This window comes from Zonotrichia leucophrys, chromosome 1A (assembly GCF_028769735.1).
Source record: "Zonotrichia leucophrys gambelii isolate GWCS_2022_RI chromosome 1A, RI_Zleu_2.0, whole genome shotgun sequence".
NCBI lineage: Eukaryota > Metazoa > Chordata > Aves > Passeriformes > Passerellidae > Zonotrichia > Zonotrichia leucophrys.
In genome coordinates this window covers 32744919-32772303 of record NC_088170.1, presented here as the reverse complement: position 1 = coordinate 32772303, position 27385 = coordinate 32744919, and the positions used below count along the sequence as shown (strand labels likewise).

The 27385-nt window shown below is 42.2% G+C and overlaps 1 protein-coding gene across 1 annotated transcript; it reads left to right on the top strand.

Annotated features, from left to right (window-relative positions):
- The first annotated feature begins 463 nt into the window (after positions 1-463).
- UBE2N (ubiquitin conjugating enzyme E2 N) lies at positions 464-22704 on the top strand. The gene is made up of 4 exons (XM_064702056.1): positions 464-612; positions 18343-18589; positions 18772-18912; positions 19579-22704. Exons 1-4 carry the CDS (start codon positions 583-585, stop codon positions 19617-19619), a joined length of 459 nt encoding a protein of 152 aa, XP_064558126.1. The 5' UTR covers positions 464-582; the 3' UTR covers positions 19620-22704.
- Positions 22705-27385: the final 4681 nt, after the last annotated feature.

Genomic DNA, 27385 nt, shown 5'->3' with positions numbered 1-27385 from the left:
AGTGCTCTGCCACCCTCCACCTCAAGTTCTTCCTCATGCTGAGATGGAACTTCTTTTGTTTTATTTTATGGCCATTGCTCTTTGTCCAGTTGCTGGGCACCACTGAAAAGTCTGGCTCTATTCTCTTGAAGCCCACCCTTGAAATATTTTTATGTATTGGTGAGATCCCTTCTCAGCCTTTTCCTCTCTAGACTGAACAGGCCCAGCTCCCTCAGTCTCTCCTCGTTAGAGAGATGTGCCAGACCCCTCATTGCCTTTGTAGCCCTTTGCTGGACTCTATCAGGAGCTCCTTGTCCTTTAGGTGCTGGTGTTCTAAGCTACCCCTGAGGCAGGTTCAGGGACTCTCACGGCAGCTAACAGTCAGGGCCGGGCAGCCGTTTGGCGCTGACAGCGCACACACAGCCCCTGACGCCGGCTCCACTGGGCCGTGCGGGGCGCTGACCCCGCGCGCCGCTCCCTTTATCCTACATTTCCCGGCGTCACGCGCGCAGGGCGGTGCCGCAGGAAGCGCGGCGCGGGTCTTTCCGGCCGTGCGCGCGCCCCGAGCGGAGGCGCGCCCTGAGCCTGCACCGACGAGACAAGATGGCCGGGCTGCCCCGCAGGATCATCAAGGTACGGCCGCGCGCCCGGCCCGCCGCGCGCCGCTCCACCATGCCCCGCCGGGAGCGCCGGGCGCGCCGGGCCGGGCTCCCGCGCTCGGGGCAGCGCTGCGCTGTGCCGGCCGCCGCTTCCGGTGCCCGGGAGCAGGCCCGCGCTAGGGCAGGGCCGCCTCCCCGGCCTCCTCCCACCCCTGCCGGGCGAGGGGTGCTTCGCTGCCGTCCCGCCCGCGCCCCCGCCGCTTCCCGCCGCCGCCGCGGGGGCCCCCCGCCCGCTGTGTCGGCGTGCGCGGGCGGCGGGAGCGGCTGGGTCCTCCCGGCGGGCGCGGGCCCGCGCCCTTTGCGGCGACCGCCCGGGCGGCGGCGGCGCCCCTCGGCCCCCCGTGCTGCCGAGCGCTCGTATCTGCGCACCCCCCGGGGTCTGGAGCTCGAAAGACACCGGGCACACCCCCCCCTCCATTCTACCCGCCCTGCGGCTCCTCACCGGGGGCTACCGCCAGCCCCCGGCTTCCCCGCGCAGCTCTCGGCGTGCTTGGGCCGGGGGAGGGCGGCGGTGGCGCCGTGCTTGGCTTCCTCCTGTGCGCTGACGGACAAGCCACGGCGAGCAGTAACTCTGGGCCGCAGGGACATCGGCACTGGTGGTACACGCTGGGAGGGACAGCCTGGTTACTGCTGTACTTGCTCGGAGCTGTGGGCCCCTACCCATTTAACGTGCCGTGCTGGCTGTTCGGTATCATGTTTCCACTTTGATTTGCCCAGCTTTGCAAGGGTTCTTAACTTTGGGGTACTTTCAGCAGATCCTCCGAATTCAGTTCCAGCTTAAGGCATAAGTAATTTGGGGTCACTTACTGGAGATACAGGTAGCTGTCTTGCAAGCTATGAAAACATAGCTCGCTCCTGGAGCTCACGTGGGTGCTCCTGCTGTGCTGCTGTCTCCTACTCAATTTGTAATGGTGCGAAATGCAGCCCTCGAATGGGTGATCATTCTCTTTACAAAAGTTATTAGACGATTCCAGTAAGGTTTGTTAGCCCTCACAGGAAATGACAGCATCCTCATAACTTGTTACAGTGAGTGGATGTTAGTTTTTAACACTGTGGAGCTCTCTCGGTTGATAACCATTGTAAATAAATGAATTTATTAAATGTTAAATAGTGGATAAAAAAATACAGTTATTTTGTCTATAAGTCAAGTTACCAAGTAACTGATAGAGATGATGAGGTAAAATAAGGCAGAAGTAGCATTTATCTTCTGTGAAACAGAGCTAAACTATGATTACTGCTCAGAATTGTAAGTAGTAAAATTAAAGAAGGCAAATCTTACAGATTTTGACACCTAGCCAGCTGCCTGAGTGCACAGCATGCTAATCTGAATGTATTTCAGGTGTGATAGGGAACAGTGATTCATAATACAGTGGAACTGGTGTTTATCACAGGGTTGCAGTAAGAGCTCAGTCATGAGGCTGGTGTCTGCGTTAAATTTTCATTGCTCTTGACACCTCCCCAGAATACAATCGAGAAGTGCACCTACTTCTGCTGGTGCGTAAATTTTTTTCTTGGTACTTTTGTTTTCTTCATGCTTTTCTAGAAAAAAACGCTGGCACAGTTTACACAACTCACTTCAAAGATGTGTGGTGATGTGGGACTGTTTCTTTTTCTCTTGAAGAAGAAAGATGAAGGGCTAAAAAGAGTCCTAGAAAGTCCAGATTTTCTATGAAGGATCCCCCTTGGACATATGATCCGTTGGGTATTTCCATGTGTGCATTGGAGTTGTCTGCAGCCAGTCTAGAGTTATTAAATCTTGGCTTGGTTGTGTTAGATGATCAACTCTTCAGCTCCTGTGCTGTGCCTACCTTAGGTTGCCACATGTGCCTGTGATCTAGGACTTGAGTCGGACTAGTTACTACAGCCTCAAAAATGTGCAAAGTCATATCTTGAAATATCACAGCTGCAGAGGTGCAGTCCCAGAAATATGCCTGCTAAAGTCTTCAGGAGGCTTCAGTGAGGATTGTCATGCCAATTTTGACTTTAATGTTAAATTTCCTATTCTGGATGCCTTAGAGGGAGAGGAGGGAGTGAACTCAGTTGCTAGTGAGAATTTGAAAGATCAGGAAAAGAAATGGAAGAGAAAGATAGGAAATAAGCTGAGTAACGGTAAAATCACTCCAGTAAAGAAAATTAAATCTTCATGCTACGTGCAGTAGTAAATTTAATGATAATGAAATGGCGCAGATACTTTTAGGAAAAGACCTTTCTCTGTTTTTGCCACATGCCCCCTTTGTGTTGTCATCCAGGAGGGACCATGGATGGCTGCTTGGGGCTGGGAGAGTGTATTTGGACTGTAATGAAGGCCTGAGCCTGGCTGGCCGCTCCAGAAGCAGTTGGCATTCCCTGTGTTGAGCGACTGCTGGCAGATGGCCGGGCTCAGGTTGACTTGCAGCCCTGTGCTCCTCAGCCTGCGCCTCTGCTCTGCGCAGGCTGTCCTCCAGCCCAGGAGGAGAGAGGAGCTTTCCTTGCAGTGGCAACAGCTCTGTTTATGTTTCCAATACTTTCTTCAAAGGCAATGAAAAGGTGACAGTAGGGGTGTTGTAAAGCAGTTGATGCAGAAGATACAGAATTATTCCCAGTTTACGGTCCTCAGATTACTTAGAAACGGACTTTAATAAAGCGTGTGTGGGAATGGTCTGTAAGTTCAAAAGATTACTTGCTTTAGAATTATGACTGTCAGCACATTACAAATGGTGAGTAGGAGACACTGATGTAGTTTTGAATCTTTAAAGATGTAATCAGAATTGGAAAACCTTGTGTCTTGTGAATAGAGAAGACGTATTTTTGTTTTCTTCAGTAGTTCAACACTGAGGGTCCTATGAGAATCATCTTGGCCAAAAATACCTATTAATGTAAGATAAAATTAAAATGTGTTATTGGCACATGTCACAGATGTGTGGTTTTTATGCTGTAAACTTCTTTCCAAAAAGTGTCTGTTTCCAGTATTAAAAGGTGAGCCTTTGCAACAGACAATAAATAAGCCCAGTGACTTTTACTTTCAAGCACTTATTACATTGATTCTTTCCCATGTTGCAAAGTCACGTACCTCCAGTCGAGGTAAGGAATTGAATTGCATCTGAATTTTTTTCTTGGCTGACATTCAATCCACCTCGTTGCTGTGTCAAGTGCAGTCAGAGTATGTGAATGGAATGGATAATATTGTCCCATATCATCTTTTAAAGGGCTTTTTTCTCTGCTGTTTTCATTGCTGCAGTGATCTCATCATTCATGATTTGATGCACAGGTCTCTAAGTTGACTGTGGCCAGTTGTTATTAATGCTTCTGTTACAATCACTGCAGCTGCTCCTAGCATGAAGCAACCATCTGAAGCAGTAGCTGAGGCTACTTCAGATTTTTTTTTTTTCTAATGAATTTATCAGTGTTAAATTACAGAGACTTTGATTTCCTCCCCTGCTCAATACTGTGGTGTTGTCTGAGATATGCATTCCTTGCTATTTACTGTTTGAAGCTATTTCCACTATCTGCAGTGAACTCCTGCTTGCTGTATTTTTTGAAACTCTTAGAACATTTGGATTGACAAAATGCTGCTTCAAAATGTAAAATTTCTGGGAGCTTTTATGGAGATTCTTTTGGTGTGTGTGATGCTAGGCTCTTAGAGCATCCTATAGTAGAGGCCAGTATAATCAGCCTTATAGATTTGAGGTTTTTTTCCTGTATAAATCAGGGATTTAGTCTGCAACTGGAACTTTCTAGAAGTTCTTTAAGAGTGTTACTGGCAGCCACCTTGAAGTTTCTTACTTTTTCTTGAAAGCTTTGGATTTTTGGGGCATGGACTTCTGTCTCCACATGAAAATTTAAGTCACTGCTACTGTTTAATTTCTGTGACATGTCTGACCACTTTTTTATTTCCTGAATAAAAAAAAAATAACAAAGACTTGAGGTAAACCTAATACCTTTTTGTGGTGTTTGGTATTTCTTTGGATGGTGGTTAGGCACAGAAAACATTACTTCTGAGGAATGCTGCTCCTTGACATTTATCAGAGAATGTAATGTCTCTTTGCATCTTGTATGCTATTTGATCTGGTGTATAACTTAAAATTTGATAGAAGGGTGAAAATTTTGGGGATTTTCAGGGCTGTTTTTGTACTCTTCTCAAAACCTTTTTCTCCCTGCTCCTGTCTCCCCCTCCCCCCAGGTGCAGAAAGATGGTACAGATGCTGTTTTGCAGCCCTCCCTCTTCTTGCCAGGTGGCGATAAGGTCCGGGCTGGCTGGGATAGTGGGAGGAGCGTGCAGGCAGTACTGGGAGCTGCAGCTCGGCAGGACAGGTGCTTTGTGCAGGCAGGGGAGGGAAGCTGAGGAAAAGGCTCAGGCCCAGAGGATGAGACAACCTTCCAGTTAGGTCTCGTCTAAAAAGAAAATGTGGTGTGTTAATAACAGATCTTTCAGAGGACACTGGTAACTTTTCACAACCTTTTCCTTAAAGAAGATTTCAGTAGACTCTGTAGAATAAAAACTGAGGGAAACCCCAGCAAATAACCCAGACAGAGGCAATAATCCTGTTTGGACCATCTTGAACAACTTTAAGGCACAAACCTATAGTAAACCAATGGGTTCTTATTGCTTTACATTTGCATGCAGTTATTTTATACTGTAATATGTCTGTTAATGTTTAGATGGCTTTCAGAGTATCACCAAAATTTGTTTTATGTAATAGTACAAAACCAAACCACATTTTTTAAGTTAGTTATGACTGGTGAATTAATAATGAGAAGCAAGATGCAAATTTTGCATAGATGGTGTTGTGGATTGACTCTGGCTGGACGCCACTCTATCCCTCCCCTCATCTGAGCTGTGGAGAGAAAGTACAACCAAAGGTTCCTGGGTCAGGAGAATCACAGGGAGAGATCACTCACCCATTGCAGTCATGGGCAGAACAGACTTGACTTGGGGAAATTAATGTAATTTATTACCTATCAAAACCTAGCAGATTAATGAGAAATGAAACCTAAATCTTAAAACAGCTTTCGCCCCACCTCACCCTTCTTCCTGAGCTCAACTTCATTCCTGATTTTCCTCTCTCCTACCCCTCAGCAGTGCAGGGGAATGGGAAGTGGGGGTTGTGTTGAGTGCATACACGTTTTCACTGATGCTCCATCCTCCTTAGGGGCAGAACTCTCTGTAGTCTGCCTGCTCCAGCATGAGGTCCCTCCATGAACTTCTCCAACATGAGTCCTTCCCACAGTCTCTGTGAACTCCTGCACTGTGGGTCCTGTCCACAGAGTGCAGTCCTTCAGGAGCAGAATGCTTCAGTGTGGGTCACAGGTTCACATGGGTCACACCTTGTGCCAGCAAACCTGCTCCAACGTGGGCTTCTCTCTCACCACGACCTGCCAGGAGCTTGCTCCGCTGTAGGCTTCCCATGGGGTCCCAGTCTCCTGTGGGCACATCCACGTGCTCCAGCACGGGGCCATCCATGGGCTGCAGGGGAGTCTCTGCCCCCGTACCTGGAACACCTCCTCCCTCTCCTTCTGCACTGACCTTGGTTCTGCAGAGTTGTTGTTCTCACATAATCTCTTTTCTTTGTCCTGCTGCCCAGGTTGTGGGTTTTTTTCCCTTTCTTAAATATATAATTACCTCAGAGGTGCTATCACCATTGCTGATGGGCTCAGCCTTGGCCAGGGGCAGGTCTGTCTGTCTTGGAGCTGGCTGCTGCTGGCTCTGTTGGGCATGGGGGAGAAGCTTCTGGCGGCTTCTCCCAGAAGCACCTCAGTGGGCCTGCCCCACTAGCAGACCCTTGCCATGCACACCCAGTATAGACAGCGTTTGGGCAGAAGCTCAGTATGAGTTAGTGTGTGCATTAACCACATTTTGATTGTTGACTCTGCACTGTATGTGAATGCAGGCCTCCAGAGCAAATGTGCTCCATCAGGATAACTGCAAGAGTGGTTTACACTCTTAGCTTAGTGAATTCAGTTCTGCTTTACTTTACAATAGCCGGAGATGCACTGTGAAAAGCTCTGTCTGTGCTATCACATAGATAATCCTTTAGGAATTTGCATAGGATCTCATATTTGCAGTTCCAAAATCCTGTAATCTGCCGTGGAAAACTCGAGAATGAGGTCATTCTTGGGGGAGGTGCTTCTGACCTTAAAATGCCCCTCTTCATGATGCTGCTTGGCTACAAGGTCTTCTTGGAATACATTTGTGTTCATCACATTGCAAGTGGTTTTGCAGTGGTTAAAATTGTGTGGTGATGGGATTTGGAGAGCCAGAAGTGTGTGAGAGGATTGTGAGCAATCCAGAGTTCATTCACAGTGCTTGCTTAGCAGAGCTGTAATATCAATTTGTTGGACAACTGTCTGTATGTCGAATACTGGATAATGTTTTCTGAATCTACTGTACCACTGTTTTTTGGTTTTTTTTTATAGCTGATGCCTTTGACATGTTGACACTTTGAATATGTTTCCTTGCCTTTTTTTTGGGAGGTGATGTTGGATGCAGTTGGGGCTAGTGATAGAGTCTGGGAATCTACAGGGTGGTAGAAGCATTAATGTACAAGAGACAGTAGTCAGTAATGAGCCCAGGAAGTGGGGGCATGTGGAATGCTGACTCTTGGGGATTATATGGCAGGGGAGAGAATTCATGTGGAGGCTGGCTTTTGTGAACCAAAGTCTCCTATTTATGATGTTTGTCCCTTGCTTTACAGTTTAATGGGCTTTGCTGCTAATTCTTTTTTTCCTTGTCCTAAAAGGTAATGTTATTTTCAGAAGATTTTCTTCAATGAAATTGTTTTACAGTTATATAATTTTAATGTAAACATTCTTAAATCTCCCTGACAATATGACATCTGCTTAGGTAACCAATTTGTTTTCAGTAATGCTGGTTACAGCCGGTTCTTTGCATAGCTGTAGCTAATGAATTGATAGACCCTGGAAGAATTTGTGCCAAAATGTGATGTAATGCAATATTAAGTTTTGAATTAAATCTTTGTAGTTTTCTGAGGCAGCTTTATCCCTATATGTAAAAGACTGTTTTGACTGATAAGTTTCACTTTTTCTTATTGCCTCCCCCTCAAAAATCAAAGCAAAAATATGCATGCTTTTTTACCTTCTTGTGTGCAATTTGTCACTCCTCAGTGAAGGAGATCAGTGTGATCTTCCCCTTTATCGCAGTCAAACAGGAAAGAATTGTCATTTGGCAAGTAATTATAACTTGTCACTGTGCCAATAATAGTGCTTTAACTAAAGCCTTAAGTCTCTATTTCATACCCCAAAATGAATCTGGACTGTTGGATGTAGTTGGAAGGTAATGACATTGGTAACTGGCAAGGGTTACTTGTGGTCAGAATGAAAGTGTGAAAGAAATGTATTCTCTTACAATAACTCTACTCTGAGTGTGTAGTCTCAGTTGAAATTCCGCAGTTGGTTATTGTACTTCTGTGTTTTGCAGAGAGCTGCACAAAGTGAAGAAGTTACCACTTAGTGAAGTTGCTTAACCAGAAGTTTGTGAAGTGATCAATCTGGCTCATTCTTGTAGCAGGCTCCCAGTACCCAGAGTAGGCCTACAAAAGAGCTGGAGAAGGACTTCTACAAGGGCATAGAGGGATAGGACAAGGGGAGTGGATTCAAACTGAAAGAGGGCAGGTTTAGATTGGATGTAGGAAGAAATTCTTTACTGTGAGGGTGGTGAGGCACTGGAACAGGTTGGTCAGTGAAGCTGTGGATGTTCCATCCCTGGAAGTGTTAAAGGCCAGGTTGGATGGGGCTCTGAGCAATCTGACCTAGTGGGAGGTGTCCCTGCCCATGGCAAGAGAATTGCACTAGGTGGTCTTTAAGGTCCTTTCCAACCCAGGCTGTTCTGTGATTCTGATTCAGATTGAACAGCCTTACTGTATCAACAGATTCAGCTTGGACTGTGCTGGCACAAAAATTTTTGTGCCACTGAGATGAACTTAGGCTGAGGAACTGATTTGGCTCAGAACTCTGCGGTAAAGGTTATTTCTTAAACCAAATCAGTTCTGTGATCTCATCTGTTATTTGACTTTGCAAACATTTGGGCTGATGAGGGGAATATGTGGAATGATGACTGTTCAAATTAGCACTGCTGCTGAGAAATTAAAGCTTCCCATTTGGGCAGACTTGCATTTTGTGAGGAAAGGAAATGGTGGAGGTAGTTACAGATGTGAGTGAAGTTAATCAGGAAGAACTGAGAACCATGCTGAAATGGTGGGTAGAAAAGCAATTTGACTTAATTGTAAACTCAACAGCCAGTGAAGAATGAAACAAAGGACTTCCACTCTCAATGGCTAAAAAATGGTGGAACTTAGGTGTAATAAAAAAAACCCAAACAAACAACTCTTTGATTTTTGCTATTGGTAGTGTCTTTTCATCTGTTTTAGAAGTCTTCCTGGAGGATTTGGCAGCAAATGTCTGATCTCCCTTAGGAAGCAAATACTGAAATAACTGATGAGCAATCAGTTAAACTGAAAGATCTCTCTTTTTCCTCATCACATTTTCTCCTACATAAATTGTTATGTGTGATATCCTGCAAGTGATAAGTGTTATTTCAACTGTAGCAGGAAATGGAGCTAGTGGTTTTAATTTTAAGTCTGTCATCTCTTTCTCAAAAATTCTTAATTTTCAGTATCATCTGTGGAGTTGAAACTGTCTACTGCATTCTCTCTAAAAGTGGTTCTGGATACAACATCTCAAACACAGAATAAAAAGTAATGTGTGGTTTATGGTGAGGTGGGCTGACCTTGGCCAGGTGCTCATCCAGCCACACTCTCTCCCCACCTCCACCAGGCAGGGGGAAAAAATAAGGAAACAAGACAAAGAGAGATCATTTACTGATAATCATCATGGCAAAACAGGTTCCACTTGGGACACATTAATTAATTAATTTGCTTCCAGGTAAGATAGAATTGGATGATGAGAAACAAAGACAAAATTAAAACAGCAGCTTTGCCACCCTTTTCCAGTATTCAACTTCAGTCCTTCACTCCTTGCTCCCCAACTTGCCTGGCCCTGATGGATGCAAGGGAGTGGAGAAGGAGGGTTTATGGTTAGTCCACAGCAGCTCCTCTCTGCTGTTCTTCCTCTCCACACTTTTCCTGTGCTCTGGAATGGTCCACTCCATGGGATACAGTGTGGGTGTGTGGTCCTTCATGGGCTGCAGGGAATCTTTGCACCCGTGCCTGGAGCTTGTCCTTACTGTCCTTCTCTGACCTTCTTGTTCACATTAGTTTTGCACACTTTTTACCCCTTCTGTTCTCTCTGTGTGGTGCTGTTTTCTGTCCTTTGTTAAATACATTTTCCCAGGTGTGCCACCAGCTTGGCTGATGGATTCACCCGTGTCCTTTGGCATGTTTTTGGAGCTGGCTGTGTCTGGTGAGGTACAGCTCCTGGCCTCTCCTCACAGAGGTCACCCCTGGAGCCCCTCTGCTGCCAGCAGCTTGATACATACAGCCTGTGCAAGTCCTCAGTTGGTAATGCAGTTGAATTAGATCATACCAAATACAAAAAAAAAAAAAATGTAAGCTGATGTGGATTTCTTTCAGTTGGGGTGCCTTTTTAATTTTACAAGTAATGCTTCTTTTTCGCCATTTTGGGATTATTCCTACAGTGTTGCATTGCATCCTATTGTTCCCTTTGTAAATGGCCAGGGTTACCAAAAAGTTTGGTTGCTGGCTGTTTGGAGACCTTCTCCTGTAGCACCTGTGGAAGAAACTTGTCAAGGGGTATGCAGATTTTTAAAATTTGTACTGGTGGGAGATGCTTTTATCCACAGCCAGTGCCAGCTGTTCCCTGGTTTCTATTGGAAGTTTCTGTCCTCTGCTGGATGGCAGCAGAGTGTTTATGTTGTCATGTCAATCAGCATTTTTCAGATCAAAGATCTAGTTAAGAAGACCTAGCTCACTTTTCCTGAGTTGCATTGGGAATGCTGTCAGGGTGTGCTTTCTCAGTAGATTTGCAGAATGATAATTTCTGGCAAGTTGGCAGCAATAAACACTCATACTTAAGATGTAATTCCTGTTGTAGATAAGTTCACATCCATCATCTGTATTCCCTGATCTGTTCAGAAATAAAGAGAGTTGAACCTACAGGTAAGGGTAGATTCTGACTACACTTTCTCAGTGTCTGACATGGATTAGAGAGGACTTGTACCTTGCCTTGGCCTGACAAAGTTGTAGGAGTGTGATACGGAAGGAAAATTGCTTGACTACTGCTTAGAGAATTGAGCTAGTAAATGTGTTACTGAAAATATGAATAAAGAGTCATTCCCCTGAGACTTTGTATAATGATGTGGTATTGTGCCATTTCAGATATTTAATAGCTTTAAGACCTGCAGTGTTTTCTCTTTATGTAAGAGACCTGTAGTAATGTTTTGTGTTTTGAAGTTTCAGAATAACTTTATCACAGATATGTCAGCCTCTGAATGATATTATTTCTTTTTAAGATACTAGCATAAAGTTGCTAGCCATAAAGATGCTTTTCTATAGTCTTAGTGTTATTAAAAGTTCTTTGATAACTGTTATAGATATGCAGAGTCTTTGGTGTTTAAGACTTTTATAGATGGGTGAAGACTTTTAATTTAGTAGTTTACCATCTGTTACTGAAATTAGCCTAGTTGGTGGTTAAGCTTCTTCCTTTGGAATGAGGAGGGAAGGCTCTGCATTTCCTTTTTAGGTTGGTTACAGAATAGTAATCTGTTACACTGGTGTCCTGCTGTGGTTACACTGCAGTCCCAGCTCTCTAAACCAGCCCTTTCAGCACAAGGAATCGTCTCCCATCCTTCTGAGAGCATGTGTTTGCCCCCTGCTTTTTACTGGCACAGCTGTTTGCATGGAACATCTGGTGCACTGCATCAGGGACTCTTCTCTCTTGAATGACTTTTCCCCTTTCTTTTCTTGTCTTTCAGATTGGGCACTTGCTACGTTAGACCATGAAGTCAAGAGATAGCTATATAGGCAAAAGTGAAAGTGCATAATAGGCTGAACTGGAAAAGCACCATAAATTTGTTTTTTTCTTTCCTTTCTGCAGTGGCGGATCATTTATCGCCTTAAAATATTCAGACCCTGTAAAGTGGTATGATTTCTCTAAGCTACCTTTGTTCTAATGGATTTTACAAAGCTCACTCGGTGATTTCACAGCTGGTATCAAAGGATAATGTGGACCAGAAGACTATTCTGTAAAATAGTGTGTTCCTTCAATTGTAACACTCACTGAGACCATAGTATTAGTGGACTAATAAGCAGCATGTTTTATTTATTAAAGTAATCTGCATAGCAGTAATATTGAGTGTGAAATAAGAAAACTGGAGTATCAGGGAAGTGAAATGCAGGTAGCTGAATTACTAAGCAAAGCACATTTGTCTAGAGATATGGAGCTTGGATTTCTTCTCTGAGCTAGTTTGTGCTGACTTCACAGGCAAGCTTCTCTTAAATTCTAGTGGCATTCACACAGTAGCTTTAAAGGCCACATATTTTGTGGGTGTTCAATATTGATTTGTTCCTAACTGTTTTAGCCATGTTGCTTGGCAGACAGTGTAAAATTTGTGGTGGTTAACTATTGCCATAGCACAGGGAACAGAATTGCACTATTTTTCCAAGCAAAAAATAGTTCTCCTTTCTAAAAAGCAATGAAGAAGCTTGTAAAATTGTCTAATGCCATGCCAGAATTTGTTCCTTCAGTACTGTAGTGGTCTTTGTCAGACAGAGAAGCTTTACAGTTCAGCTGCAGTGACTCTGGTAGGTAAGAAATAACCTTTGGGTTTTTTTTGCAATTACTTGCATACGTGAGTCTTCTGATTCTGGTATTTGCTGCTTTTGTATTTTGGCACTATCTATTTGTAGTTATTTGTTTGGTCCTGCCTCAGTCTGTTGATAGCAAGCAAGACTTGTGAAGTAGCTTTTTGTTTTTCAAAAGGGTAGCACACAGAAATCTTTTTAGCTGTTTTGACTAAGGCCTTGACAGCTTGAGGCTTTTGTAAACACTTCTGCAAGGCTGAAAGTGATTGAAATAGTATATTTGTAATGGATTCCTCCTTTGTATGCTTGCTCATACCTCCATGTTCATTAGCAGTTGATTTTCCTGTATGTCTGTATGGAAGCATCTTCTAGGCTGTTGCCTTTAGTTCCTTAAAGAAGTGCTCTGTTTTACTCTGTGTGTGTGAACAAGGAGAATCCTGGTGGTTATGTCTGCTTTTCAGTAACATTTTTCCCCCTTTGACTGAAAGCAGAATAACCAAGCAATAGCTCAAAGAATGAATGAAACCAGCTCTCCTCATTGTGTGGCTTCTCTTAGTCTTGGCAAGCTCAAAAGCCCTCACCCCTGCCTCCTGCTCTGCTGGTCTCTTCTAAAGATCAAATGCTCTCTCTCCCTGAGGCTTCCTATCCTCAGTTACTGTAAAAACAGGTTGAGAGTTTCTTCCCCCTCAGGTATAATTCGTTTTCAATTTAATGTCTTCATAGAAGAATAGCTGTGCAGAATGTCAGCTACACCATCTGTCCCATCAGTATCATCTGTCACTCTGCTTCAGGCCACCTGTGTTAATAAGGAAAGCTTTGCTTTTGCTTGTCAAAACACCTTCAACACTTCTGTGTTTTCTAACCACTTAATTAAATATAAAAAGGGAAGGCATGAAGAGGGGGGAGGCATAACCAGTTGTGGTTGTCAGATGTGGTTTTTTTCAAGTATGGACTGGCATGTACCTTTTTGGGTTTATTAATTTATTTTAGTCAATAGAAATTGTTACATTACTTGGAATTGGGAAAAGTGGAGTAAATACAGGAGTGAGAAGAAGTGTCAATCTAAAAACATTGCAGAGTATGACAGATGCCTATGACAGCATGGGAAACTTCACTGAAGGCTCTAGAGCTTTCAAAATATGTACTGAAATATCTTCTGTGAAACTTCAGTATGCTAGAGGAGAGCTAATAAAAACCACTACACAATACAATTCTGGAACTCGATGGGAGTTTGTATTCTTGTTGGAGACAAAATTAACTGTTCTGTTGTAAAAACATTTTTTGTGAGCAGCAGAACTGCAAAACCCAGTTTTCTCTGAATTTATTATTTGTCCTTTTTAGCATGTTTGTATTTGTGTGTTTCAGTTCTTTTTATCCTTATTGTCAGAGATTTTTGCTGGGCAAGGGTTATACTTGGTTGGAATAAATTGGCCAAACAGCAGTGGTGGAGCTGTTCATGTCTTCCTCTCCAGCAGCACTGAGCTTGGTTATCCTTAGACACTGACAGCTTACAGAACAGTTGAAACTGGACAAAGTGTCTAAAGGCAGTTTTGGGGGAAAAAGAGGAAGTAACAGAGTGCATAAAACTCATTTCCTCCGTTAAAAAGGTGTAAGAAAAGAAAGTCTACCTAAAAAAACGTGGGAAGTCAAGTATTGCATGTGTTCAATCATCCTGATGAGTTAATAAAGGTGGTAAATTAAAAGTTTCATTAAAAGAAATTAAGCATTTATTTATTTATTTAAATGTGTTTGGGAGACTTATTTTCATTGGGTAGCGGTCCTCTGAGAATTAGAGAATAAGATCAATGTGTAGTTCAACATTTCCTTGTTTTGTCCACCTCTCATCATTCTCTCGTGGGTGATGTACAGGGTGGTAGGTGGTTATTTTTTGCAGTGGCCTTTTTTTTTTGTGTTTCTTTTTGTTTTGTTTATTTTTGTTTGTTTGTTTTGGGTTTTTAATTGGTAATGTACACTTAAAAGGGTTAAAATCTATAAACAGGTCAGCTTCCTGATCTGTTGATATGCTGTGACTAGGTGCATAACATTGCCTGTATACTCACAATTTTTTCTCAAATATGACTTATTTTTGCAAGTTTTATGGCAAATCAAATTTATTTTAGTATCAGCATGTCTGCAACTCTCTGTCTTACCCTAAAATGTGGAAATTGAGTCCCTGTAATCACTTTAGAATTGGGCCTAGTTGTATATTTAAGCATTTTATATGCTTAGACCTTACAATGGAACTTTTTGATTAATTTCTCCCTTTCTGTTCCTTTTCCATGATGTCTCCCCAAATATATTTAAGATATTATTGTTAATGTCTTCATAATTGCAGGACAAACCCCTTATTTATTGTCATAATTTAGGAAGTATTGATGTATTTAAGTACAACCATTGCACATTCTCTCAATAAACAGCATTTTTGCTGTGTTTATTGCAGTCTAACAAGCTTGTCTGTGTTATACAGCTCTAAAAAGCTGTTTTCTGAAGCTTGTGCACAAAAAGTGTTTTCTGAAGCTTTTGCACAAGAGGTGTTTTCTAAAGTTTGGGCACAAAGGCAGTGATGTGTGTTCATGGGATCATGGCCTTTCATTTTGAGTGTTTTGGAGAAGTTTAGCCTGGTGCTTGCTCTCTGCTGCAGCGGAGCCTGGCAGGTGTGAAAGGTGCGTGTCAGCCAGCTCCCTCGCAGGTGTTCATCCTCATTTGTGTTTGGAAACAGCTTCAGTGACACTGATAGTGATGGAGCTCTGTGTGCAGTGCAGGAAGCTCTTTGGAATTTTCATCTAATATTAATGTTCCCCAGTGGGCTCAGAGGAGGCTCAGTGCTCGAGTGGCTGTATGCGGCACAAACACCCTTTTTGGCAAGCCCTTTTTCTGGGGTGTTTATAGCGAGGTGACCACAGTCACAGAATGTGGAGGCTTGAAGGGCTTTCTGAGCAGGGTGACATGCTCACAGTGGTACGGCCCCGTAGGTATTACGGGGTGCCTGTGGGATCTCAGCACCTCAGGACTGAGGTGCCGAGTCACCGAGACCACCCTTGGGGGGCTCGGGAGTCCTGGAATGTTGCCAGAAGTGTCTGGTGGCTGGACTTTGATCCTACACAGGAGACGACACTTGTATGAGGAGAGGAGGATTTCACCCCGGTGAATCCAAAATGATAAATATTGTATACGTAACTTTGAGTATAAAGATAGGTGACCGCCCCGGAGGGCAAGGAGTGTGCTTATGGCTGGCTGCTGAGCAGACCTCTGTCGGGCCGAGAGAAAATCTTTTAGATAAGCAATTAATAAACACAGAGACCGAGAAAAGATTTGAAGCCTCTTCTCGTCCTTTGAAGTGCGGGCTGCCCCAAGGCCACCCCGGGCTTTTCCAGGCTTTCAAGACAGCCAAGAATCCAACAGGTGCCTGCATTGAAGGAATTGTTTTTCTCATCTCTGGGCTCTCCCATTGTTTACTAACACATGGTTTTTAGCGGCAGAGCGTGCAGCTCGCAGCCAGGACTGCTCCCTCGGGTCTGCTGGCAGGTAGCAGTGCTGGTGCTGCTGCCAGAGAGCTGCTGGTTCTGGGCTGTTTTAAGCCAGGATTGGCTCCCCAGTGTAGTTGCAGTCAGCATCCTGGCAGAGCTAGGGATGCAGTATTGGGACTGGGGTGACTGAGGGGGAGCTGGGGACTGCTGAGATCAGCCCAGCTATTAAAATGTGTTATCCTTAATATTAAAAAATAGTCTTTGAGCGTGCCCATCAGAACCAAAGCCATGGTTTCCTTACAAGCACATCTCTGGCAGAGTCCAGCGGTGAAAAAGTTTAAAAATTGGTCTTTCCAGTAAGTTCCTCATTTTTAGGTTTGCAGTTGGCTCACATTAGTTTATTTTAGCATAAGACACTTTCCTCTGCCAGAGCTGTCCAACAGTATATGGTCTTTCACAGGCAGAAACCCAAACTGTCCCATTTACCTGAGGCAGCACTCGTACTGACAGCTTGCTGAAACAAACTGAGAATGGTTTATGCATTTCAGGGGTTATCTGTAGCTTCTTACTGACTTTTCATACCACTGAATGTAAACTATCAGAATTTGTTATGACTGCTTTTCTACACAATTAGTGTACAAGTAAATAGCCAGCAGAATACAAATGAGTAAGTTATAAAGTTATGCTTATAATATGAATATACTCACAGAAGTAAATGTAGACAGCTCTAAGAGGCTTGGATGGCCTTCTAGTGAGGTGTGTAAGTGGCATCTAATGTCTATGCAGATAAGTAGACAATATGTAGTTGAAACAAGGAAGTACACCAGTTATATTCAGATAAGTAGATAATATGTAGTTGAAACAAGGAAGCACACCAGTTATATTTAGTTTTAGGTTTGCAAATATACATAGTAATAAATTTCATGTTACAGTTTGTAGGACCTTGACAATTCAGAGGTGAGTAATTGGATTTTGGAATTAATTACCAATGACTTTACTTCTTTATGTATTGATCAGTTTTTGTAAAATAAGTCGTTATTTAACTGCATCAGGACAGCCATATCACTTAATGCTGTGTACACTTATTTCTGCAAGAGTAATGCAGCAGTGCAGCTAGGCTTTAAGAATTTATTTAGCTAAGTAGAGGTAATCTGTGTGCTTTGTGCTTGTATAGAGACTTACTGTATTGGAGAGAGGCTGACTATGAGGGTGTGCATACTGACAGAACAAGAGAAATGGCTCCAAACTGAGAGTGGGTTTAGATATGATGTTAAGAAGAAATTCTTTACTGTGGGGGTGGTGAGGTAGTGGAACAGGTTGTGCAGAGAAATTGTGCATGCCCCATCTTTGGAAGTGCTGTTGTAGACATGTGAATAAATATGCTATAAAATTGAAATAATGAAATAATGTTACACCTACAAGTTGACATCTTCTGTCAGTAGAAACAGGATGATTTTTCTTTGTGAAAGCCAACACAGAATGGTGGTGAAAAAATTAAGTGTACACAGTAAAAGCACTCTTAGAAGGAAAGAGGAAACGGGACTAAAATTGTGTGAGGAAATGAGGCTTTAGCAGGATTTTTTTGTCCCTGCCTAGTGTCCTTTTTGCCCATTTTGGCCTTGGGGTCTTTTTTTTATAAGAGCTGGAATGGTGCCCATAAGACTTGTGAAGGCAGGCAGCAGAGGAAAGGGGAGCTGTACCTGCCTTGGTGTGTCTGCTCAGCGCATTAGCTGGGTGGGCAGCTCTTAGCTGTGCTCACAGCTTGGTGCCTGAGGTAGGATTGGCAGAAGAATGGAGCAGCAAAGAAACCAGGTCCCTGTAGGAGACTGGCCTTCCCTTATTTTGCTGTTTACCGAACATCTTGACTGTCTTCTGCTGTCTGTTATGGTGACTTTAAACATGGTTATATGTAGGCTGAACGTGCTCACACCAAAGCTATTTATGCATCTGTATGTCTAAATATATAAAACGTCCTTAAAATACACCTTTAGTGTTGCAGAAGAGTAGCACTTTAAATTCTTCAAAGTTGGATCTGATTCCAGTACAAATGTTCAGCTTAATAAACCAGTCCACTCTTGTTAAGAGTAAGCCTTGAACACTTTCTGTGAGTGATTAATCCGTTTGGCTTTTCACTTCTGGGAGTTTTTATTTAAGGTAGAATGGGAAATGCTTTTGGTGTTTTAATTGTGGTATTCTTTAAAGTGCTTTTAGGTATATTGAGAAAAACACAGCAGTTTGGCAATAGTTCAATCAAAAGTTAAGAAAATCGAGGCAGCTGAGTTATCTATTACTGTGTGTTGCAGAAACACAGCAGGTGAGGATTTGAGAGGAGATGGGTATCAGTTTACCCCTGCCTCATCTCCCTTCTGCAGATGTTCTTTGACTTTGAGGAACGTAACACAGTTTCTGTGAATATAGGCTAAATGAATGCTTGTTGCTTTTAAAGTGGTTTGTACAGGTCTTATGGTTTCTATGTTTATTTTAAATGGGTTTTATTTGTTTCATTGTCTCCTTTTCTTGTAGGAAACCCAGCGCTTGCTGGCAGAGCCAGTCCCTGGGATAAAAGCAGAGCCAGATGAAAGCAACGCACGCTATTTTCATGTGGTCATTGCAGGTCCACAGGATTCCCCCTTTGAGGGTGGGACATTTAAACTTGAACTATTCCTTCCAGAAGAATATCCAATGGCAGCTCCTAAAGTACGTTTCATGACCAAAATTTACCATCCTAATGTAGACAAGCTGGGAAGAATATGTTTAGATATTTTGAAAGGTAAGTGGTACTATGTTTTCTTTCTTCTTACCATATTAAATACAGATGTTTGTAAGTTGACCCTAAAAAGAGTTTTCTTGTGTTTAAAGCATATCTTGCTTCTTCTTTAATCTGGAAGAACTTGCTATTTCTGTAGACTGTGGTGAATATGGTGTTTCATAGTGCTATAAATGTTTCTTCAGATAAATGGTCCCCAGCTTTGCAGATTCGTACAGTTCTGCTATCAATCCAGGCTTTGTTAAGTGCTCCCAATCCAGATGATCCACTAGCAAATGATGTAGCTGAGCAATGGAAGACCAATGAAGCCCAAGCCATAGAAACAGGTGATGTATCTTCTAACTTTTTTTTTCTCTAGGTTTAGGAATGGCTTACTCTCTAGATTTTTTTTCTCTAGGTTTAAGAATGGTGTGTAAAGCCTGACCTCTAGTTTTATGTCTGTAACTTGAAGAAACAAAACATTACTACATACAGTCATAGTCCAGGTGCCCTGAATGTGCCTGCAGTGGTCTGTTTTTAAGTCTGCGAGGCCTGATAGAAGAAGAAACTCTCTTGATCTGTTTGATCTTGGATTTTGATGGTCCTAATATGCTAGTCTGTCTAATGGTCCTAATTTGGTAGTCTGTCTAATTTGGAGTTCTGGTAAAATGAAGGAGCATTCTACTGCTTGTCCTCTGTGGCTTAAGGAATGGATTAACAGGTTCTGGAAAGTACATCTCTACATTGCATCTGTTGCAGGCTATAGTGGAAAGCAAGAGTTGCTATGTTATGCCTCTTCACTTTTGAATCCACTACTGTCAGACTGCTTCTATAATACATAAAAGTTGACAGCTGCTGGAATTCAAAATTGCACTTAAAAATCCCAGAACTGATACATTTTGTGTGCTTGCAGCAGTGTTGTAAAAGAGATCTTTAAGAATATGAATTTAAAATTACTTTAATCAAGCCTGAAAACTGCATCTTTTCTTAAATGTGTTTCTTTTTCTTTCCAGCCAGAGCATGGACTAGGCTATATGCCATGAATAATATTTAAATGCGCTTTGAACATCAAGTGTGCATCACTTCTCCTGTTCTGCCAAGACCTCTTCCTTTTTTTGTTTGCATTTAATGGACACAGTCTTAGAAACATTACAGAATAAAAGCCCAGACATCTTCAGTCCTTTGGTGATTAAATGCACATTAGCAAATCTGTGTCTTGTCCTAATTCACTATTGTACCGCATGAGCAGAGGCTAGAAGTATCATCTGGATTGTTGTGAAATTGTTTGAAAGCAGCAGCACATCTCTGCTTTTAATCATTTTTCCCGTCATGGTTTAAGTATAAGCACTGTGAATGAAGGTAGGCAGGGTTAGCTGCGGGGCTTTTTGTTTTAATTTTGTGGGCTCCTCCTCCCTTTTTATGGTGATGCTAATTGCATTGGTAAAAGCAGCTAACCAGTTATATTTTAGAATATACCCTCTAGCCCAGTCTAACTTAGACGCTGTAGATGGACAAGCTTCATTGTTTGAACAAAAAACGGGAACATTAAACATCCATCACCTTCACTAATACTATAGTGATTCTGCTGTCAAGTGTAGAAAAATCCCTCCAAGAAAAAGCTTGTGACCATTTTGTATGGCTTGTCTGGAAAATCTCCTGTAAATCTTATGTTTTAGTAAAATATTTTTTGTTATTCTACTTTGCCTTTGTATAGTTTATTTTGCTGTGTTTTCATTTCTCTGTGACAATCGTATTTAAAAAAATTGAGTCCAGAATTGACAGTTTTTCTTCACCAATCTGACAGATTTAACAGTAAAGAAGGGGAATTCACAAGGGATTTTTTTGTGGGTTTTTATTTGTTTTTCTTCATCTGTTTCCTGACTTTTTTATTAGTTTGTGTTATGTGGGTGACCTTACATGGCTAATTTAATATGAAATTGCATTTGGAGTGACTTTTAGAAATAAGTCTCGGATGGAACAGTTGTAACCTTAATTTTAGCAATGCGTCGATGTGTGTTTTCATGGACAGAACCAGAATGAAGTAGCAGGTGGAGAGCAAACAGCAGCACTAATTATGAGTATCTGCATAGCAGCACCGTTTTCTAACTTCTTTAATTCCTGCTCTCTATTAACTTAAAATTCCAGTGGGTAGAACCACTGTTAGAGCCAGCTTATGCATTGACTGATGTCTGCTTAGCCCCTTACAGCTAGCAACTCATACCACTGGTTTTTCTCTACAAGCCTTATTAAGCTACTTGCTTGAGCAACTGGTCAGCTTAGATAGCAACAAAGCTTCTTTATTGGAGGGAAGGAAAGTGATGAAAAAATTTCTTCTTGTCCTTGTTTTTTGTGTATGCATCCTGTCTAGAAGTCCAGTATCTCTTCTGGGAACCCATCTAATTGCTTCCCTTCATTTCTTGTATCTCTGTTCTCTTGTTTTCCCCAAGCCCTCTCCCTCACAAAACCAACAACCAAGCAACAAAAAAGCTTGAAAGCTTTTGGCAAGGCCAACCTGAAATGCATAAATGACAGCTTGTAGTGGTTGCAGTAAGGGAGTACTTTGTCATGCAGTCCAGGGGCATGATTGTGTAGTCTGTTGGTATTCTTCCTCTTTCACCTCTTCTTCCTCTAGTATCATCTGAAATTTCTATAGAATGTGGTGTATTTATTGTGCTGTTATGTAAGGTGAAGCATATCTATTAAAACTATGTTTTCCAACAGACAGTGCTTTCAGTGGTTAGTAACTGCTATTGTCTCTCCAACATGGTTGAAGAATGGTTCAGAATTCAACTTTTTCACCAAACTCAGTCATAAAAAAAACTGTTTTAAAAGTACTTTCTGTGTTGAATGTAAGCCAAAGTTGGTCCAGGGCTTGTAGCATGTTCTTCAGAGTGGGTAAGCACCATTAACCCTCTCTTCTTACAAATGTCTGTTTGGAGCTGGCTGGGCTATGTCCTGGATCTGCTGCTAGCATAGATGACTTCTGTGGCAGGCAGCTGAGAATAAGTGAGCTGTGTTGTAGGCTCTGGATTCACTTCACCTACCTCTTAATGCTTTATCTTACACTACATATGCAGCTTTCCTCAGCTCTGTCTCTAGTCTAAGGGCTGGTGGCACCCCCAGAGGACAGTCAGACCCACCTAAGCATCCTCTTTGAGAGTGGCTTTCCCTCCCTTCAGCAGAGAAACAAGACCTTAGCTGGCACTTGAAACAGTTTTATCTTCATAGGCAGAATGAATCCAGACCCAGATAACGTATGTTAAATAATACTTACTTTACTTTTAAACCTCTAAGAGCCGTGTATAGAGTCAAGCTGGGAATGATCCAGCTTGTGTCAAGGAATGTGTGACAGGCTAAGTTCTTTGAAGGCAGTAAGATAAAAGCTTTTCCTCAGCAACTGGGAATATACACCTGCTTAACTATGTGAAACTCAGTTATCTCTCTTCCACCTACCATTGCAGCTGATTAGCAAATGCAGCTGTCTTTTAGGGAATGTTAGTTTTATCTCCATTTTTAGTATGTGTCTATTGAATCAATTTACAGCAACTTTAAAATAAATGGGTTTCCTCTACCATTACTGGTGCTATGTGTCAAATGTCCTAAAATCCTGAGCAGGAGTGATGACATTGCATTTTATGTGTCAGTGTTTGGGTAGTAACTGTGCAGCTGTTGAGCCTGGGTTATCATGTGGGCTCTATAACCACACATACAAAATACTTTTGCAGTAGTTTCCTGTAGATCAAGAGGAAGACTTTTGGTTTTGCATAAATATTCAGTGGTGGTCTCTTCACATGTAGCCATGTTCTGTCATGGGTATGAAGTGTATGATTATTGGGAACTGATGGAACAGGTGTTTTGTATCTTAGCTGACTTTAGTCTAAACCAAGTGAAACATTGCTTTGATAGCTTTCAAGTAATTGTAATTTCTAACACATTGAGACTATTGTGGACCATCTTAATGGACTAGTGACATCAAAAATTGTGACATCTCTATTTATATACATTTCTTCTTGGGTTGGGTTTTTTGTTTTTTGGGTTTTTTTTTGAGGGTAAAGTTAAATGTCTGGTAGGTTTTGTCAATAACATGTCTTGACTGTAATGTGATATGACACTGAAATAAAAGGAAGAGTGATCATTCATTACTTAGGCACTGAGCTTCATTTAACTGCAGTGGGCTGCCATCAGTGTTCAACAAGTTTCCTAAGGGTTCTTAACTTCTGGTAAAATAAGAAAGATAACCTTTAACTACTCTTACAACTTTTCAATTGCTTGTGGCTTCCCCTCACATTGCAGAGAGAAGAGCAGCACTTCTGTCCTAGAAATCCTCAGAGGAGACTGCTCTGGTACACAGCCCAGAGGATGTGTCGAGTCCCTGCCCTGCTTCACCCTCTTTTTGTTTGTTTGATTTTGTTTTGTTTAGGAGTGTGTGGGGTCTTTTGTTGTTTTTGGGGTTTTGCCTGCTGGTTCAAATCTGTCTGGTTCAGTACAAGGCTTTCCTACTTGCAAGTTTGGACAGTTTCTAGTGCAATCAAATTGATAAATGTATTGAGCTTTGCTGAACTGTGTTGCATTATGAGCATGGCTGTGTTGCATTATTAACAAGGTTGATAATCACATGCCTGCTGGAGTGGAGTTTATACAGTTTATTGCAGCCTTTTCCGTGGAAGTGTGCAGGATTTTTTTGCAGCCTTTTCCGTGGAAGTGCTTTTAAAGCAAATATTTAATTATGTTGCACTGAAGTGCAATAGAAAAGAGGCATCAAGCAGCATGACTGCCTTATCTGTGGTGTTTGCTTTCATGAACTTCCCTCAACTCTTAGATAAGGGTTAGGTGAGCAAGTAGAGTATGTCTGGGGAAAGGCTGCTCCAGTGAAGTGCTCAGGGGAACACTGCCCACTGGCTGCCCTGGGTTAGGGAAGGGAATTGTACCCCTAGAGGACACACCTGGGTAGCTCAGTTGCTGCAGAGCTGTCACTTTGGTCAGCTCATCACTGAGACCGAGTGCTCTACCTGGAGGAGAATTCTTGAGCACTGGCAGGTAGAAACCACAGGTACTTCCACACTGCATGGTAAGAGATGGATGCAAGTGTGACATGTAACAGAAGCATTTTTATTAGTTCATTTTTTAGGAAGATAATTTATTTCACATAAAATCATCTCTGACTGGAGTACTTGTGCAAGGTTGCTCCAGATACTCCTGTAAGCTGGGTTCTTGCCTTTAGAGCTAGAGTGAAGGAGTATTTTTGGTTCAGGCCTAATCTGAACCTTCCTACCTAAGCTGCGCACTAAGGCTTGAAAGGTCATTTATCAATCAGAAACAGTCCATGTGTGATGTTCAGTTGTTGCTTGCTGTAGTGGGTGTGCTTGTCTCAGCCTGAATACCTGCTGTCATTTTCCCATCAGCTACTCATGAGTCATACGGTGTTCTTCCAGGTAAATCTGAAGGCTTATGCTGGGTCCTGGTAAATTTATGGAAGAATGTCTGTGGTCCCATGCTCAATTATCAAGGGCAGACTAATCTCACAAGACACAATAAGGTGATTCTAATGCTGTTTTTTCTTCCTTCAGTTGCTGTGGATATTCATCTACCTTATTCAAAGACAGGTTGCATTAGTGTCACAGCCAGAAAGCAGGAAAGGAAATATTTAGGAGAGTGAAGCAGTTGAATGACAGCAAAAAGGCCCTTAGGACAAGAACCTTGTTACAAAATTTGTCTGGATGTAATGGGCACTAGGCCACAGGTAAGCCAACAGCAGGGTAAGTGCACAAGCTGATGGTCTTTGGCCAGCATCATACATGGCTGTAATGCTTCTTCATACTGCCCATCCATCAGAACTGGTGGTAAAATGAGGGAAAGCTGCTGGGAACCAGTGCTACCACTGAGCTGCTGAAAGCAGTGTGGGCTGTGAGGCAAGCAGCAGCTGATCACATAGCAGCCACATTCAGTGGCCTCTTGCCTTCCTAAAATGGCTATTTGAACAGTATTTCATGCTTATTTAAGGGAAGGAAATTGTCTGAGAGCATTGTTTGGGGTGGTGGTGCATAGCCCATAGCAATCAGACTGTCACAAGCAGAAAATGCCTGTGATTGCTGAGTCTGCACATTAAGAGGTGGCACCATTCCTTATGTGGAGCATTGTCCTAATGGGGATGTGGTGCTGTTCATCACTTGAGCCAAGGAGGCAGTGCCTTACCTAATACCACAGCAGTACTGAGATCCTTAGAGTATTGAAAGAGGCTAAGTTTAAAAAAACCCTTAAATTTTTCAGTTCAAGATTGAAGATTCTTACAATCTCTCCAAGTCTTGGGAAAATCAATCACTCTTGCCTTACTTGCCATGTGTGTGCTCTGTCACACTTCTGCCTTGAGTCTTACATGTCACTGGATGCCTTGGGGATCCAGTGATAGGAGCCAGACAGGACTATGGCACAACTCCTTAAGCTGAAGAGGGAGCTGTGGTAACTGCTTGTCACAAGTCATACTGAGAGGGGCAAACACAGGAGCTGCTCACCAGCCTCCCAGCGTGGAAGAATGCAGGTTCAAAGAACAAGGTAAGGGAGGGAGGGCTCTGCAGCAGGCTGAGCACTGCCACCAGTTTTCAGTTTTCAAGCTGGGACAGGCACTTGATATGTGTGCTAAGGGGAGAGGGGAGTGTCATGTCAAGTTAAGGAGAAGAAATAATTCTTTGGAACAAGGAGCTTGGTAAAGCTTGAGTGCAGGGACAAGGCAAGAAGTAGGAAATATTAGATGAAACTTAAACTAGTTTAGATGGGGTTGAAGCCTTTCACACAATCACTTCTGGTGCAGTATATGCAATGAAATGACTACAATCATCCACAGGACTAATTTAGATTTTATTCTGGTATTTCTCAAATATAAAAAGTCAAAATTCTTACATCAATCTTTAAAGAAAATCCATGCAAGCAGGTCAAAATGTGTACAACTTAATTCCCTTCCCACCCTCCCCCGTTCCTTTCAGTTTTCACTTCACAAACCATGCTGGTAAGTAAATCAAGTGTCTGCCCCTCACGTTTGTTTTCACAGCACATTGTTAACAGAACAATGCTAGGCTAAGCCAGGGGTGCAGTAAGCACCAAAATAAGATTTTTCACTTGAACAGCCTCTCTGCAATACCTCAGGATTTCTTGTGTTTAAAAGCACGTCCATTTTGCTTAATTCTGTCTCCATGAGATTTTAAACTTTAAGGCTCTTTTTCTTGGATACCACCATAATGTAACTGATGAGACTCTCAAAACCATCAGCCAGGAAAAGCAGCAGTACAAAGTAGACTCCAACAATTGCAGATGACAACCTCTCTCTTCCCTTTTTCTTCTGGAGAACCAAATTGGACACATTGTACAGAATTTTTTGGCATGAGAGAAATCTCAAATTTGCTTTGTTTGAAATAGGTTTGGCCCATCAAAGAGAGATTCATGAAAAACCAAAATGCTTCTAACATTTAAATTGATTGGTAGTAGAAAAATTGTAGCCCTCCTGTTCCCATTTTTACAACTCTTTCTGTTGGAGTTCAGTGTCAGATTTCATTAGTACTGAAGCCATACTGCTGTCCCTTTACTGCAGTTGTTCCCTGTAGCAAAACTGAAATGTCTTCAGTTTACATCTGCAATTCACAAAACATTTCTCTTTGAAAGGGAGTAGAAGTCAAAGCACTAGAACTTCATTCTGAAGGTTGCATAGAGACTGAAGAGATTTGTACAACAAATGCTGTTTAAAAAAATGTCTGGCACTACTGAACAGCTCAAATGTGTGTGACCAAAAATATTTATAGGCAATCAACTCTGAGTTTGTTAGCAACAGCAATACTGTACATTTTACATTATTATCAAATACATAATTCAAGAGTTACAAAATAAGATCATGCATTACCACTAAATCTCATACAAGCTTGGATTGATTTCATTCCAAGAATCTGAAATGGAGACAGAGCATTTTCTTAAATGAATAAAAACCTCAGACTCTCGATTCTGTTTTAGCTTTCATGGCTTTGATATAATCTTGTTACAAGAAAACCTATACAAGTTTGCTCAATTTAAAGTGTTAAAATAACTACTGAACAAAAAAAGTGAGCATTAAAGTGATCAAAAAAGGGAGCTAAATGATTCATTCTTTTAAAGGCAGCTTTGGAGCCAGAGGTACCCTTCCACACCATGAGTATGATTTTAATAAAGATTAGACATTCATTATGCTCAACCCCTCCTTCTCCTGTTTCACCTGGCAGAACAGTTTAAAGTAGTGAGCTGAGCAAATGGTGTGCCAGTCTGGAAGAGGTTCAGTGTAAAATAGGGATTCCCCTGTGTGCACTACTGAAACAGCAGTGCTCCTTCCCTGGCCTCCCACCTCATGAAAGGATGGACAAGCTGTTGGCAATGCTTCCACCTTTAGGTGCACCTGAACACTTGCGTGTTCTTTCCAGTTCCGGAAGTGACCTGGACTAGGAGCTAAGAGGGATGGAAAGCAGTGTCCTACCCACTGTTTCAGAAGTCTTCAGCTTTGTGGCTCATGCCTCTTGTCAGTAGTATTTATGCCTCTTCAAAGAGAGCAGCATTAAGAGATCAGATCATATATCTCCCTAGTTTCACTGCATTTACATATGGCACAAGATTGTTTTTCTAGGAGTAACTTGTGGCAACAACATTTTTTTTTCCTAAAAAAGTGTAACAGCACAAAAAAATTCATAGCAGCATTTTACACAATTTGTGTTAAAAAAGTAGAAGTTAACCATTTGTGTATTGAGTAACAAAAGGTTTAAATTACATTTATTTTCCATTTTACACTCACTATTTACTAGTTGGACTATTTAC

Bases quoted from the DNA above. Each gene is read 5' to 3' on its own strand.
- UBE2N (XM_064702056.1), top strand. From the start codon at position 583: ATGGCCGGGCTGCCCCGCAGGATCATCAAG. The intron at 613-18,342 runs GTACGGCCGCGC...CTTTTCTTGTAG, and splicing joins TGCCCCGCAGGATCATCAAG to GAAACCCAGCGCTTGCTGGC. The intron at 18,913-19,578 runs GTGATGTATCTT...TTTTCTTTCCAG, and splicing joins AGCCCAAGCCATAGAAACAG to CCAGAGCATGGACTAGGCTA.